At 41.8% G+C, this 16,836-nt stretch overlaps 1 protein-coding gene across 1 annotated transcript in view; it reads left to right on the top strand.

The window, feature by feature from the left end:
- Positions 1 to 16,657, top strand: part of Klhl6 (kelch like family member 6) — a 39,648-nt gene extending 22,991 nt beyond the window's left edge. Inside the window, exons 3-7 of the mRNA XM_031363400.1 lie at positions 3,505 to 3,954; positions 7,304 to 7,541; positions 12,148 to 12,350; positions 13,764 to 13,977; positions 15,218 to 16,657. Of these exons, the coding sequence (XP_031219260.1) occupies positions 3,505 to 3,954; positions 7,304 to 7,541; positions 12,148 to 12,350; positions 13,764 to 13,977; positions 15,218 to 15,519 (1,407 nt within the window). The 3' untranslated portion in view covers positions 15,520 to 16,657. The remainder of the gene's footprint in view (positions 1 to 3,504; positions 3,955 to 7,303; positions 7,542 to 12,147; positions 12,351 to 13,763; positions 13,978 to 15,217) is intronic.
- The last annotated feature ends 179 nt before the right edge of the window (positions 16,658 to 16,836 follow it).

Genomic DNA, 16,836 nt, shown 5'->3' with positions numbered 1-16,836 from the left:
CTCTTTTTTGCTAACTAAATAAATGGACTTGTTGAAAAATAGTTTGTTACATTCAATGACAGGTGAAAAAGTGCACAGGTTTATGAAAATATAAAGATATACCAGATATATTCTCTGGGGGTGTGGTGAGATGTGGGTGTCCCACGCCAAGGCATCTCTTCCACCTGAGGGACCAGCCACATGACTGTATAGTATAGAATAGAGTTTCTTCAAGGCATGAGGAGGGGAGTTAAGAGGGTAGTAGAGGCAGAGAAACTCAGAGAGAGGGAGAGAGCAGAGAAGTAGAGGCTGATCATGGCCCCTTGGAGAGAGAGGGGAAGGGTATAGGGAGAGAGGGGGGAGCAACAGGGAGCAAGAGAGCAAGAGGCAAAAGGCAAGAGGCAAGAGAGAGAGGCAAGAATAAGAGAGGGAGGAGGGGCAAGCAGCCCCTTTTATAGTGGGCCAGGCCTACTTGGCTCTTGGCCAGATAACTTTGGGGTAGAGTTTAGACATAATGCTAACACTTAGTATATTCCAGATGCCTAATAGAGCTTTTATTCCTTTACCTTTTCTAACTTCTTCTGTTGTCAGAATTTGGAGAAAGTATCAGCTAGAAACAAAAACAAAAACAAAACAAAACAAAACAAAAAACCCCACAAAATCGTAACCTATAACCTGATTTGCCAGAGTTGACTGAGAAGAGCACAGAGCAAAGATGTCTCAGGCAGCTACAGGGCTGAGGAAGGGATGAGAGTGGTTCATTGGAGAAGCCTTCCAGAAGAAGTGGCTTTTAAGAAAGAGCGTCCAGAAAAGGTGGGGTTTCTCTGCTTTCCCTAGTCCCCTTTTTCTCTATACAGTCATTTTCCCAGAACTGAAATGTTCATGATGAAGGAGATACTTCATTATATTGCCACAACAATAAGTAGCTCATAGAGTTTCCCAGAGCTGAGCATAGTGGCACAAGCCCTATTATCCCAGTATTTGGAAGGCTGAGGAAGGAGGATTAAGAGTTTGAGGCCACTTTGGACTGCTAAAATAAAATAAAATAAAAAAAAAAAAACAAAAATAAAACAAACGAGCAAACAAACAAAAAACTCCAAACCTAAACCAAACTGAACAACAACAAACACATTCTATATAATTGGTTAGAAGATGTGATCTGATAGGGAAAAAAATCATGTTTAATAATTGAACAAAACCCTGAAAATAGGGGATGTGTGGCAACTGATACTCTAATATAAAGACTGAACTCCACTCAACTCAGTTTATCAGTTCAAAACCAGTCCTAAGACCACTCCTGCTCTGCCTCTCCCTTTATCCCAACAGCTCCCCTACCTCCTCACCAGAACCTGTACTTTGCATACCACGCCCCCCTTGTCAGGTCTGTCCCCTTACAGCACCTGCCTTCAGATGGGCTTTCTCTCCTGTCCTACCCTGTGATCTCCTTTTTCTTTCTCCTTAAATGGTCAACTCAAGTACAGAGAGAGTGTGACCTTGTGAAGCCCAGTGGTCAAGGAGAGGTCAAGAAGACTGGACTTGTTCAGAACAAAGCTCTGGAGAACAAGAAGGAGTGAACTGAAATGCTTGTGAGATGTCATTTGCGAAATGAGCACTCACCATGAAGGCTCTGGCAGTGCTTTGACATTTGTAAACTGTTATCCAAACAATAAGCTCATAGTCTCTTGAGGAAGATGATAGTGTTAAAGTGGGATATGGGAGCCGATGGATCCTTTTTAGTTCATTGGGGGAAGGGGTAAGTACACATAGACACTAACAAAGATGGAGAAAAACGTCCTTATAGCTTTATTAATAGAGTGTGATGCCTTAAAATTGTATTCCATTATGGGACCAGTTTCTGTGGAGAGTTATTGTCCGTAGGTGGCAGAGTTTCATCAGAGTTTGCTTACTCTGGTGAGCTGAGTATGAATGGCAACTGCATGGGCTACCTCTGAAGCTTTCAGAGAATTTGCGTGCCCCTGCCATGGTTGTGTCCTCTTCTGTTTTGGGCCAGTAGATTTCAGTTTGGGCTTTCCTGATCGCCTGGGTCCAGGAATGAAGAGTCCTATGAAAGTCAGTGGGAGATGGACACTAATGATTAGTACACTGAGTAATTGAATTTATAACCTTCTAGTTCTTCTCTATGCTTATGTAACTATGTAATCATTTTTCTTTGCTCACAGTAAGCTACTTTTTTGGGGTATACATTTTAAAGGCAAAAGCTCTTTTTAAAAAGTGTTATGAGGGAGAGGGACAAGGAAGGAGGGGAGAAGGCAGAGGGATAGATATGTGTGTGTGTCCTTGTGTGTGGGTGCAGGTGCATGCATGCCACAACCTGAGTGTGGAGTCAGAGGACAACCTTTGAGTTTGGGGCCTTACCTTCTACCTTGTTTGAGATAAGGTGTAGTCACTGATACATAAACCAGGCTGGCAGGGCCACATCCTACAATCCATCCTCCTGTCTGAGACTCTTACAGGGAATGCTGGGATAGCAGATGCTTTCATCACTAAGCCTAGCCTCTTTATGTGGGTTCTGGGGATTAGAACTTGTGTCATCAGGTTTGATTAACAGGCACTTCTATCTGCTCAGCCATCTCCATAGCTCAAAAGATAAAGATTCTTATTTAAAATAACCATAAGGCCATTATTGACCTTAAAATTAATAACAATTTCTCATGTCCCCAAATATTAGTGCTTGGACACATTTCTCTGACTTAATTTGTTGCTTAAATCAGTGATCCAAATATGGTTTATATACTGAAGTTGATATTATCTCCTCAACCTTTCATCTTTAATATCATATTTTATTCTTTGATAATTTATACATGGATATAATGTCTCTTGATCTTGTTTACACCCCACTTCTTCTCTAACTCCTTCAAGATTCACCCTAACCTCTCATCCTTCCTTCCAACTTCATGATCCCTCTTTAAAAATAACCCACTAAATCCATCTTGTGCTGCCCATAGATCTGCAGATGCAGGCAGAGTTCAGGTTCTTCTATTCTTTTCCTCCTTTTCTCCGTTGTTTCTACTTGTAGCATATTCACAGAAAAAATCAAACCAGTTGTTCCATGAGTGTCCCACTGTATAGACATCACTGGATATATATTTATGGTATCATTTAACATGCATTTACTTCTATATCATTTCTGTAAATTAATGATTAAGTATAGAGTTTTAAATATAGGAAATTTAGCTTGATGGCAGAATATTTACTTAGCACATGTGATGCTGTGTGTCTACCCTAAGGACTACAAAATAAAATAAAATAAAAATAGAGGTTTGATCAGATTTGATGAAGAGATTTGAAAACCTTTACATTTTCACATGACGTAAGGTAATCATATAACATGTTTTTAAATTATTTATAGAGTTGTTGACCATGTGAATGTTATCATTGTTAGACTCTTCCCTTACTGTTGTACATTTAGGATATGTCTTAAGTTTTGCTGGCACACACAACTCATTGATAAATGTTCTTGAGGAATGATCACTTTCTGGCCTGACTTTCTTCCCTTTTGTTAAGTTTTTACAACTGGTGGATGCCTGTGCCAGCTTTCTCACAGAAGCACTGAACCCAGAAAACTGTATCGGAATACTGAGGCTGGCAGACACACATTCCTTGGACAGCTTAAAGATGCAAGTCCAAAGTTACATCATTCAAAACTTTGTTCAGATTCTGAATTCTGAGGAGTTCCTTGAACTTCCTGTGGACACTTTGTACCACATCTTGAGGAGTGACGACCTGTGTGTGACTGAGGAGGCTCAAGTATTTGAGACTGTCATGAGCTGGGTCCGGCACAAACAATCAGAACGACTCTGCCTGCTCCCTGGTGTCCTTGAGAATGTGCGTTTACCACTTCTGGACCCGTGGTACTTCGTAGAGATGGTTGAAGCAGACCCTCTTATTAGACAGTGCCCTGAAGTCTTTCCGCTGCTCCAGGAAGCCAGAATGTACCACCTTTCTGGCAATGAGGTGAGTTGGACTTGAGAGATACTGCGTTTTGTTGGGAATGGAAGGCATTAGCCAGGGACTCTTGTCCACAAGTCCATCATTACAGAATCTGGGGATGCCTGATCTGTATAATGGGGATGATACCACATTTTCCCACAGCTGTTAGGAGGCTTAAGTGAGACACGGACACCCGTGGCCCTGTGCCTGTCACATCTGTCCTCTGCCTAGTGCAGTCTAGTCAAATTACCATTCTAAAGGTGTTTTACTTTCTTCCATTTCTCCGCTCTTGTGAGAATTTGCATCTGTTGTTCTATTCTGACATTGCCTAGATTGTCTCATCATTTCTTTCCAGAATTTCTGGAAATTCCTTAGACCTTATCACTGTGCTCCCAGTCTGTCCTGCCTCCAACCCATTCCCACCCCTGGGATGGTGGAAGTTGCAGATGTGAACTTCACTCCTGGCCTGACCTTTTCACTGGCTCTTCATCACTTTCAGGAAGATACCCACTCTTTCTGCTAAAGTCCCCTAAACTCCACTTTGATGAAATATTTCCTTCCCAGGTCTCTGCCATCATTTACCACCCACATCTATTGTGTGTGTGTTTCTGTTTTATTTTTCAATTAAAAACAAATTGAATTAACATGTGTTTTAAATTAAAATATAATTATATCATTTCCCCTCTTCTCTTTTCTCCCTCCAACTCTTCTCCTGTTTCCCTCTTATGATCAAATTAATGGCTTCTATTTCTCTAATTGTTAAAATGTTTAATTGTTTAAATGTATACATTCTGCTGTGGTTTTGATGTACTGCATCAAACAAGGCAGATGCTATCTAAATATCTTCTTCTTTCTGCTTCTACTTAACTTCTGCTTCTACGCCAAAATTCAAGCCAAGGTCACATTCTCCAAAGAACCCTTTGTTTTCTTATGGGAATTGGTTCAATCTCTGGTCATGAAACCAAATACCACCTGGCCACCACTGAATTCATCATCTTGTAAATAGTCTAAACTTGCAACTTGTTACAGTAGAAATGAGGACCTACTGAACTTTTCATTTCTAGATCTTGGAAATCCCTGGTGTATTGTGAATATTTATGATTAAATGGGCACCAAGAAAGCATTTACTCCTATATATTCTCTTTTGCAATCTCTGAAGATATCTTTTACTTAGCACCTTATGAAGACTAAACGGGGTTTAGTGGAGGAGCAAGCTAACGAGAAAGCTGTATTATAGCGAGAATTTGCTATTGATTTCCACACATAAAACCTCCTGTGTACCTATCACTGTGTGAAACTCTAAGATTAGCCAGAAAACCTCATCTTCAGGCTATGGTAGAAACCTCAGCCAAATGGAATGGTATCTTTCTGGGATTCTTCTAGAGGATGTCCTAGTATTGGTGTGGATCTCTCTACTTTTCAGCTGTTGTTAGACCTGCCACCTACCTACTCTTCACAGGGATCCTGAGTGTTTGGTATTACAGTGTTTCCCAAGTCTGGGGTTTTCTTTGAGAGAGGAGGTTTTCACTTAAATAGCATCACGTTAATGCTGGTGGGGTTGTCTGTTTCTTCTCAAATGTAGTTGCAGAGAATTTCTCCATCCATATAAGTAGCTGGACTTAGTGGCATAAAACTGTTCATAATTTCCCATCATCATCTGTTCTGTAATTTTTTGGTTAGAGAGATGGCTTTTGGACAGTATGGAAGGAACTACATGTGCTCTGAGTCCTAGGAGGAGGACATTAATTGAGGTCATTTTGGAGACTGGGTACTGCAGTGACTTAAAAAGTAGTCCACATAGAGGCCTTGATCCATGCATCCATCCATCTACCCATCCATCCATCCATCCATCCATCCATCCATCCATCCATCCATCATCCATCCCTTGACTCATAGAAGACACAAGATCCATGTACTGTTTTTCCTGGTGCCGAGGTTCCATTAGAGAAAAGGGGCCGTCCTTATAGTAAATTACAAGACTGTCCTTGAAGCATTGCCTACCGTATCAAATTCCTCACTGAACAAGGATGCCTATTTATGTTGTAAGTTGTGCCTTAGCTGTGGGGAGGGAAGGTTTGGAGACAGAAGCCAGGCTGATGTTGAGAAGAAAGGTGCAGAGAAACAAAGTTTGTCTTCGGTACAAACTCATTGCATAATAGCTTCAAGTGTCTCCAAATTCTTTATCCCTCTGGTCCCATCCTTACTCTATGGATGTTCTACTGTTTATGCACTCAGGCTCTGAAATAAAGGCTTTATTTCTGTCTCTGTGTCTGTCAAACACCCACACATACATACACACACCCCTTCAAGACTACAAATAGTGTTGTCTGTGGTCACAACACTGTTTCTCTTAAGGAAGTTCCTTTTTTAATCTGAAGATTTGCTATCTTCTGCCTTTCCTTATAAAGATCTTCTGAATGGTGCTGTATGTCTCTCTCTGTCTCTGTCTCTCAAGTACACACAAACACATATACACACATGCATACATGCATATATGCACACAGCTGCACACACACATATAACTGCGCATGCACACATAAAGGGTCTCTGTGGCTCTGTCTATGTCTTTCTCATGTCTATACACACACACACACACACACACATATATATATACACACAGTAGGCACACACACAGATACATGTCTATACACACACACACACACACACACACACACACACACACACACACACATATATATAACACAGTAGGCACACACACATACAGACACACACACACAGACACACACAGAGACACACACACGCACATGCACACGCACACACACATGCATGCGCACCCCTTCAAGGCCACATTATGGCTGTCTGTAGTCATGATGCTTTATTTCTTTTAAGGAAGCTCCTCTTTGGACCTGAAGGCCTCCTGTTCCCTGCAGGGCCTCCCTCTCCTAATAAAGCACTTTGGAAGGGTGATGTGTGTCAGTTCCTTCCCATGGATTTGCAACCCTGTTCTTTCTTTTTTACACTATGATAATAGGTTAACTTTGACTTTCTTTCCAGGAGTCCAGGTTTTAGACAAGGTAGTAGAGAAGAGGCAGGAAATGCATTTGATGGCAAATAGACTCTTGTGTTAAAATAGCAACAAAAATGACAGATATCATTTATTCAGTACCTATTACACAGTAGGCCCTGGGTCAACACATTCCATATATTATGCCATCTAATAAAAAAGTCTACTGGGTAGTTAAGATCGAATATCCATGATACACATGACGAAATCATGGTCAAGGAGGTAAAATCATGTGGCCAACAATGGTGGATGTGGAAGTTGTGGCCTGCTTTTTGTGGTTCTACAGCCCGAGCTCTGCACTGTCATGCTGTGCTTCCTCTGCCTACACATCCTTTTCTTGATTTCTAGATTATTTCAGAGCGCACCAAGCCCAGGATGCATGAGTTCCAATCTGAGGTGTTCATGATCATTGGCGGCTGTACAAAGGATGAACGATTTGTGGCAGAGGTAACCTGCCTGGACCCCCTGAGGCGCAGTCGCCTGGAGGTGGCCAAGCTCCCACTGACAGAGCATGAACTGGAGAGTGAGAATAAGAAGTGGGTGGAGTTTGCATGTGTGACATTAAAAAATGAGGTCTACATATCAGGTAAGCAGGAGGCTAGCACTAAAGCAGTTCCCCAGTAGCAAGCATCCTTCTCTTTCCTAAGTGGAAAACCAACCAACTACCCTGTAAGAGTATCTGAGTTCACAGAAGTCTCACTCTGTCTGGGTCAGAATATAGAACCAGGAGCTCAGGTGGTCTTATTCTGGAGAAAACATTATCACTTAGTAAATACTGAAATATGAGCAATACTGTATTAAGATATATGAGTACAGACAGCTCTAACCTTCATGCAGGAACAACAATGAAAGTTATGTTGGGATTTGTTCAGTCTGCTACAGGCTCAGGGCACTGATCTTATCTTACTAAGTTGTTGCTTAATCATTAACAATTATTTGTGCTTGTCTTCTTCTTAGACTTAAAGTTGCAAGAGAGTTAGCACTATATTTCTCACACCTAGCAATGCAAAAGCTCAATAAATATTTTTGAATGACATAGTCTCCACCATCTTTACTGTATAGTAGGTAAAACTGCACTGTAACAATACACAATTATCAATCATAGCAAGGGAGGGTACATTATGAGGTTGGAGAAAACAGTGCTCAGAGATATTGTAGAATGTAATCAAGGTTACATCCTGGTATTGGACAGGGTCACAATCCAGAGGCTAGGCCCAAGTCTTAGTCCTCATTCAGATCAAAAGGAGGATGCGAAGACTCTCTTCCTTCTTCTATGCATTTAGTGTCCTTCAGAGGTTATCATCAGCTATTCTCTAGGTCTGTTCATAATATTGGTTAGGCTATATGTTTCATTTTATTATTCAAATGTTACAGGATTTGAGCAATGCAGAGAATAGAAAGTAAAATATGGCAGTCTTTCTGTTCCCCATGTTTTATTTATTTATTTATTTTTTTGAGACAGGGTTTCTCTGTATAGCCCTGGCTGTCCTGGAACTCATTCTATAGACCAGGCTGGCCTCAAACTCAGAAATCTGCCTGCCGTGCTAGGAGTAAAGGCATGTGCCACCACCGTTCATGTTTTAATTTTTTATAAAATATTTTTATATTCTGTTAGGATAAGTAATGTTATTTCTGACAAGTCCTAAAGCTCCAGTCAATGAATGAACACAAGAATGTGTGTAGGTGGTGGTGTCAAGAGTCCACTGTTCAATTTAGGCATTCGGGAACTCGGGTTCCTTCTGTATTATGATTCTGCCATCATTCCTCAAAGATGGCCTGAGTGAGAAGATGCATCTATTCAATAAAGCCTTATCCTGGAAAGGCCACAAAGAGTTCACTGGGAAGAGTCATCAGTGTGCCCTGAATAGATGTGGGGTTGGTGATGTAGTTTAGTTATGTGTCCAGGAAGGTGATCGGAATTGATCTCGGCCCTTACACTGCATCTGTATTTGCTTTTTGTAATCTCCTTAAAATAAATACTGTAGCAGACATTTGCATATACAATAGTTTATGAATTTGTAGAAAGGCTCCTGGAAGTGGTCTTAAGGTAAGTGAATTGAGAATTTGCCAATTGCTAAATTGTCCTCCATAAAGATTATTCATTTTGTAGCTTAACTAGTGCCCACTTTCTACATTCTTACCAACAGTTATCATCACCAATTACTTCTGATGTAATAGACTAGAATATTTTCATTTATACTTTTGTATCTCTAATGATGTTGAGTATATTTTCATATAATTATTGGCTAATTGTGTGTTTATACCCTTTGTTTCTATACTGTTTTGTGTTGTATTTTTCTTACTATTTTTTCATCCATTGTTAAATATATTTTTCTTCGTGGTATAAATATTTTGCCTCTAGGTTGTGGTTGTCTTTTAACTTTGATTTATATTTATTCAACCATTTTCTCTCCTATGATATTTTGAATTTCATGTCACATTCTCCAAATCACTGCATCAATCTCTTATAATTCTCAAGTTGCTTCTTCAAGTCACATTTGGAAGTTGTTTTGAGTGTAAAATATCTATCTAAATTGTCTTCAAATGGACAATTGCTAAATAACATTTATTTAATATTTTTTATATATTTGAGTTATTTTCTGTAGTCACTTTTAATTGATCAGTTTATCCAATCTTATGCTCACACTACCTTCACTTTGTTATGATGTCAGTACATTTTCAATTTTGGTAAAGGTAGAGGCTTTCTTCATTCCTCTTCTTCTAAATGTGCTTTGGCACATGCTTCCCTGGAGTGTGTTCCATCACTCACAGCACAGAAAGCTTTTGCTGGTGAATGCTAGGATTATCTTATAAGTTTCCTAAGTGCTCTTAAAAGAACAGAAGAAACAAATACCTGAGTGAGGACATCTATAGTTGCAGCTCTTCTCATCTGTGCACACAATATGCTTTCCAAACTAACCAGGTGTTAAGTCCCTGAATAAAACATAGCAGTTGTTTTTTTTTTTAATAAAGATCTCATTGAAAGTTTATATAATGTTTTGTAATCTTTATTATTACCCAACATGGGATCAGTAGTACAATGTCTTAAATAGAGGCCTTTGAAAGGTACAAAGCAAAGGCAGATGCTCAGGGCATATGAACACAATACTAAGAAAGGAAGAGCAGCTCTTTGCAGTCTTAGGACTAAACTCAGAGGCACAGGCTATATACCTCGGAGCCAGGCTCACCCACAGGTATATTCAAGAAACCAATTAAAACAGCCAAATTGATAGCAAAAAGCAGAAAGAGGATATTTGTTCAATGTGGCCATATTGGAAAGAAGAATATCCTGTGACACTGTTCAAGTTCATCTTTGGGAACCCAAATTGAAATTACAGGTTTTTGATTTGTTTTGCAGAGATATGGTCTCATTATATAGATCCGGCTTGCTTTAGAAATCTCTGTATGGGCCAGGTTAGCCTCAAGTTCATAGAGGTTCTATGCCTCTGCCTCCAGAGTGCTGGGGTTAAAGACATAGCATCATCTTACCTGGTAAGATTAATGTGAGAAGAGGGTCAAGGATACTCACTTCCAATCTGGCCTGGTCAAGGTGTGGTGCTGCCCATCACAAATCCATTCTTGTGTGGTCTTTGGTCTTATCTGACAAGGTGTTCTAAAAAGTTTTTAGAACTCTATGAAATCTCTTTCTGGCAGATAAGTTCTTAACTTGGCTGGTGCTAGGTGCTCAGCCTTTTTCTTCTTCCAAGATGAGATTCCTGGAGAAATTCTCATTTCTTGGGGTCCATGGCTTTATTTCTGTAGTAAGATAGACTGAAGCATCTTTTCAGATTATCTTCATTCCTGGTATGCTGGTTACATCATTATAACGGGAGTGGGTGGGAGTTGGGCAGTCTTGGAAGACTATTGGAAGCACCTATAAAAATTCACAAGCATATATCTTTGACCAAATATCATAATTTTGTGTTCTAAGAGAGTCGTAAAGAAAATATTGTCCATTTCACTTTCAAATGATCAACTGTCAGCATTTTATATTTTCATAATAAAAATTAATATAAACGTAGGACAAGTTCTACTGCTATCTAGGGGGTTCAGGAATGGGTTATTTTGGTCTGCCAGCTAAAGAAATAAAAAAAAAAAAAAGACCAAGAGGTGCTGCTAGAAATTTCAGAGACCCCCAGAAGAGCCACCAGATGGCACCCAGGGAGTCAGTGTTCTCTATTTGGGATTCTTGGTTTTATTGATAAAAGATTTTCAGAACAGACTCAAATGAAAGCTAAGGACAGTTTATCAGAGTTTCAAAGAAACCCTGGGAGAGGAAAGCAGTACCACTCACTGATCCCTGGAAGGGAGGAGGGGAAAGGAAGAGAGAAAAACAAGAGCCATGCTGCTTTCCATGAGGCTTCTGGAGGGCAGACAGCTGAGCACAAACAGCTTCCAGACCCGCAGAGGAGCTTTAGAAAGAGGACAGAGTCCCAGAGTGTTGGTTAGGCCAGCATCTAAAAGAAAAAGACAAAAGAACGAGAACTAATTGGGCCTCAGGTGCAGCCCCATCTAATGGTAACTTGGCTTAAGGGGTTGCCTGACTCAAGGAAGGCACTGGGGTGGGAATTCTGGAAAGGAGAAAGCACTTTGTCTTATATGGTAGAACTGCCTTCCTGGGAGTATCCCCTGGCCAGATTCCTGAGGCACTGGATTAACCCTTGAGAAGAGGCAAAGCCTTGTCTCTTAACTAGAGATGGATTCCATTATTTGTTCCATTTACTCTTTTCTACAGATTGAAGATATAAGCTTGAATAATCTTGTAAAATCTTTTGAAAAATTTCATCTAAACTCTTTTTTTTCCCCTTTTATAAATGAGTACACTTAGAACATAAGCTTTCTTCTAACTTCCTGGCTGTCAAGGCTCTACTACCCCTGCCCAGCCTTTTGGGGGCACAAACCCTAGATTAGTGGGCCAACCTCACTGAAGCCTTCCCTGGATCCTCCCAGTTTGCTCTCCATCCTGAGTGGTATGGATATGGCTCACCACCCCAGCCTTTGTGGCACAGCTTCCACTGCAGCCGTCATGGCTTCCTATTGTTTTGAGTTTGTTTGGTCCCTCCTATTAGACTTTATCTCCCTCTAGCTGGGACTCATCTGAAAATTTAGGACTTTGGGAGTTTGGGAAATGTTGGGGAAAGCTATTTTGAGACATTCAGTTGGTGTTTTTAAATTCATTGTGTCTCTCATAGGGGGCAAAGAAACACAGCATGAGGTTTGGAAATACAATTCCTCCATCAACAAATGGATTCAGATTGAGTATTTAAACATTGGCCGCTGGAGGCATAAGATGGTCGTATTGGGCGGCAAAGTCTATGTACTTGGGGGTTTTGATGGCTTACAAAGGATCAACAATGTGGAGACTTATGACCCCTTTCACAACTGCTGGTCAGAGGTATGAAAGCTTGTTTCTGTAAGTATTTTCAAAGCTTAAACAACAGCAATATCAACAAAAGTACTGCGTGTGGTGGTGGCAGGGTTTTTGACTACTTTGGTCCCTCAGGCGCTTTGACCTTCTCTCTTCCTAGTAGCCATGGCATCAACGTTGCTAATCCAGTTCCAGTAATAACACTCTTCCAGATGGCAGGGGTCTGTATAGGCATTATTCTGTGCTAGCCAGAGTCTCATCTATAGAGGGAAGCCTGAGCCTATCTCTAAAGTGGTTAGCTCTGTTGGTGGCATATCTTGGCTTAGAGTCTGTCTCCTTAGATGCCTTTTGTCCTTTTCCTCTTCATACCAGAAACTCCAGGGTCCATCTCCTGTACCATTTGTGCACTCAAAGTCACGTGGTTATGGCTAGAAGTCAGCCATATTTATTTTCTCATTAATAATGAGCTATTTATAGGCCTTGGTGTAAGTCTTAGCAAAGCTACTGCTGGTTAAAAACTGCCCCAGGGTAGGGCGGTGGTGGCGCATGCCTTTTAATCCTAGCACTTGGGAGGCAGAGGCAGGTGGATTTCTGAGTTCGAGGCCAGCCTAGTCTACAGAGTGAGTTCCAGGACAACCAAGGTTACACAGAGAAACCCTGTCTCTGAAAAAAACCAAAACCAACCAACCAAACAAAAAAACCCAAAAAACCAAAAACCAAAACCAAAAAAAACACCCAAAAACTGCCCCAGGAGAAAGAAAACAACTTAAGCTCCAGTGTTTCCAGATCATTCTCAAGTGTACATTTTCTTTCTTACTATCAGATGATATTCCAGCTTCAGAAAGTTTAAAATGTGGTCACTGTGGGCCCAAGGAAGTGTTACCATCACATTGCCAGGCAATCCAGCTAAAGCCAGTGAACCTGTGGGGGTTGGGCCTAAGCAAGATCTTCACTCATCCAATCACTTAGTCCCCAAAACTAAAGGGTTATACAAATTGACAAGAGATTCTTGGAGGTCTCCTTTAGTGTCCTGGGGAATCACAAACTTCAGAAACACGAATCTGCCTTAATCTCCAAATCTACAATATTTCCCCAGATTGTGAGTATCTGTATATGTACATAACTTGAAGCCGTTGTTGACACCTCACATTTAGTCACTTGAATGAATATGAATATGCTGGCTTCATGTATATAGGCATTTAGTCTTCCCTGTATTCCTCTTTCCCTGGACTCCAGGAAAAGCAAACTGAAACAGCCAACACACAGCTTGCTCTAGGCTGCCTAGAGCCTAAAGAGATGGTGGGCTTTGTTTCTCTGTGCATTTTTAGGGGAAACCACGGGCTTTGTCATTTTAGTCAAAGCATGCCCAAGGATGTGTTCTGTGAGCTTCTCCAGCAATCGGAGTGGCACATTGACTTCTTGCGCTCTCTGCCTCCGCAGGCTGCACCCCTCCTTGTCCATGTCAGTTCCTTTGCAGCTACCAGCCACAAGAAGAAGCTGTATGTCATTGGAGGAGGACCCAATGGGAAGCTGGCCACAGACAAGACGCAGTGTTATGATCCTTTGACCAATAAATGGGTTTTTAAGTCGTCCATGCCAGTAGAGGCTAAATGCATCAATGCAGTGAGTTTCCAGGATCATATCTATGTTGTTGGTGAGTCAGGATGACTTCTTATTTATCTGTAGCCCCTCACCCACATGTCCACCTGGGAGACCAGATACTATCTTCTTGAGAATGGCTGAGTGATGTGGATGGGGATATAAAGGAAGAGAAGATGGTTTTGGCCTAGGCCTTGGTACAATTTCCCTGGAAGTCCTGGAAACAGCCACACAAAGCATAGATACTGTAGTTCAGAGTAGGGGACCAGAAGTCACTGCAAGAGTCAAGTTGTATTGCAAAGGTAGCAAATATATGGAAACTGAAGCATGCAGTGCAAAAAATGCTCAGCAAGGAGGAAACATTCATAACTGCTAGTTTGTGATCAAAGGAATGTTCCTCTCCTGCTTGGTTTTAGAGACCTGAAAAAAAATGTACTTAGTTGAGAGGAAGGAAGCCTGACCAGCCAGACCGCAGTTGGCATGTAATTGTTAAAGATGGTAATTATCAGTCCTGACCATTCCCTACGATTACCAGGAGCCTTTTTTTTTTTCTCATAAAAATAAGGTAGCTATGCCTTACATTAGATATGTGAAATGAGAGGAGGAAGAAGGGTGTCTGGGAGTAGTACAAATGTAATTTTTAAAATTCCAGCTGACTTTAATGTGCAGCTGCACCACCGGAGAACTGTCGATTAAAGCGGTGCCAGAATACAATCGGTGACTAGTCAGAGCTAATCAGAGAAGGCATTGGGAGGTAAAACAATGAAATCCATTAAGGAAAACACAGCTCTCCCTTGCTTCGGGTTTTGTTTGTGCTCAGGTTCCTGAAGGTTTCAAAGGTCCAGTATCAAGACGGGCAACCCAGGTTGGTGTCTTAGATCATACTTAATCTATAAAGAGATGCCATTCCTGGCTAATGCCAGGTTGAGGACTTTTATGAACCCTTGTGTGCATGGTCCTTTTGTTGTTTTATAACCATTGTGATTCTAGTGCTTATGGCTACCGATGATCAGAAATAGCCATGCTGAAGTACCTGGCATTCTCCCAGGGAGCCAGTCTCAGGGTACATTTTGCAGCAGTGCTAAATCATGTATCTTTTAGACTCAGATTCCCAGTGGATCAGAGTTTAAAGGAGATGAAGCTTCTTCAGGTTAGTAGCCTAGGGATCCATTTGGGCTTTCTGGAAAGAAAGCCATCAATTTACTGTGTAATATTTGGCTTAATCAGAAGTCTAATTCTTGTGATTAATGAGGAAAGGCCCAGAAAGATCCAGTACGCATGTTCTTTCTTTGCAGGTGGTGCCATGAGAGCAATCTATGCTTATAGCCCTCTAGAAGACAGCTGGTGTCTGGTGACCCAGCTCAGCCATGAGCGAGCCAGCTGTGGCATTGCACCCTGCAACAATAAGCTGTATATCACTGGTGGGAGGGACGAGAAGAACGAGGTCATTGCCACCGTGCTCTGCTGGGACCCTGAGGCTCAGAAGCTGACTGAGGAATGTGTGCTGCCCCGAGGAGTGTCACATCACGGCAGTGTCACCATCAGGAAGTCATATACTCACATCCGGAGGGTTGTCCCTGGAGCAGTGTCTGTGTGACTGCAGAGGGAATCAGGAGTGCCTTTGGAGTCTCTGAGCACTGATGCTGTACCCTAGCTTGCCTACGTTGTCCCTTGTGAGCCATAGGCTTGGCTTGGGTTTAAGGTTCATCATGGGGTACCTGGGAAGATAAAGCTTTGGGATATGTGAGACCAGCCAGGAATGCTTGTGTGAACTACCTCAGGATGAAGGGTACTGTTTAGCATTCCATACATGCCTACTTATGTTGGCCTGTGCCAGGCACTTATCCATTGTAATTTACTTAGCTATGGTAATGGCCTGCTGCCACATAGCATCTTGCCTGTCTTAGAGGACGGGAAAAGGAGTTTCAGACAGGCCAATTTTCACTGGGTCTCTCAGGAAGCAAGAAGCTAAGCCAGAGTAAACCCAGGTCTTTCCATGTCAGTCAGTGTGTCTCCCAACCACACTGCTTAATTCAGACAGGAAAACAGAAAGCCAGTCCCAAACTTGGCTGGTGCCTCTTTCTGGAAAGTTTGCTAAAGATAAGGGAATAAAGATATTTCTCTGTGCTGTCTCCCTTTTATTCTTTGTACATAAACCACAGGAGAACTCTGGTCTTGAAGCTTTTCAGACCACTGTGTGTCAAGAGCATCTCCTATGATCTCCCACTGGACAGATCTGTTGTGATTACTCTAGGCAGGCCCATTTGTTTTGAAAGAGATGAAAGTTGTGTCCTGCTTCCCCTACATCTTAAGTGTTGTTTTTGATTACACCCCTTTGGACTAGAACTCTGACCACCTTTTACTGGCTGGGGGTGGCTCCCTGGATAAAGCACTTGCTGCATAAGAATGGAGATCAGTGTTAGGAGCCCTACAGTCCGCATGAAAGCTGAGCAGGCATGATAGCTGCCTGCAGTCCCAGTACATGGGAAGCAGAGAAGGGGTTTCCCAGGGCAAGCTGGGCAGTTAGTCAGAGATGATGACTCCAGTTCACCCCTGCCTCAGTAAATGAAAATGGAGAGTCATTGCTGGGAGAGCATTGTGGGTCCAGCAGTTTGAAAACGGAGAATGACTGAGGAATTCATTTGGTATAGACTTTGGACCTTCATTCTTGTGACACACAAATACACTCACGCCACATACACATTTAAAAAATAAAATAGAATTAAAAGTTGAAATTAAAATGTTTTTGTAAGAATTACACCACCTGAGTATGCCCACTGCCTGAGCATGCCCACTGCCTGAGCATGCCCACTGCCTGAGTATGCCTACCACCTGAGTATGCCCACCGCCTGAGCATGCCCATCGCCTGAGCATGCCCACCGCCTGAGCATGCCCACCGCCTGAGCATGCCCAC

This window comes from Mastomys coucha, unplaced genomic scaffold, assembly GCF_008632895.1.
Source record: "Mastomys coucha isolate ucsf_1 unplaced genomic scaffold, UCSF_Mcou_1 pScaffold12, whole genome shotgun sequence".
Lineage (NCBI taxonomy): Eukaryota > Metazoa > Chordata > Mammalia > Rodentia > Muridae > Mastomys > Mastomys coucha.
The sequence above is the reverse complement of the archived record's forward strand: the minus strand, read 5'-3'. Positions and strand labels throughout refer to the sequence as shown.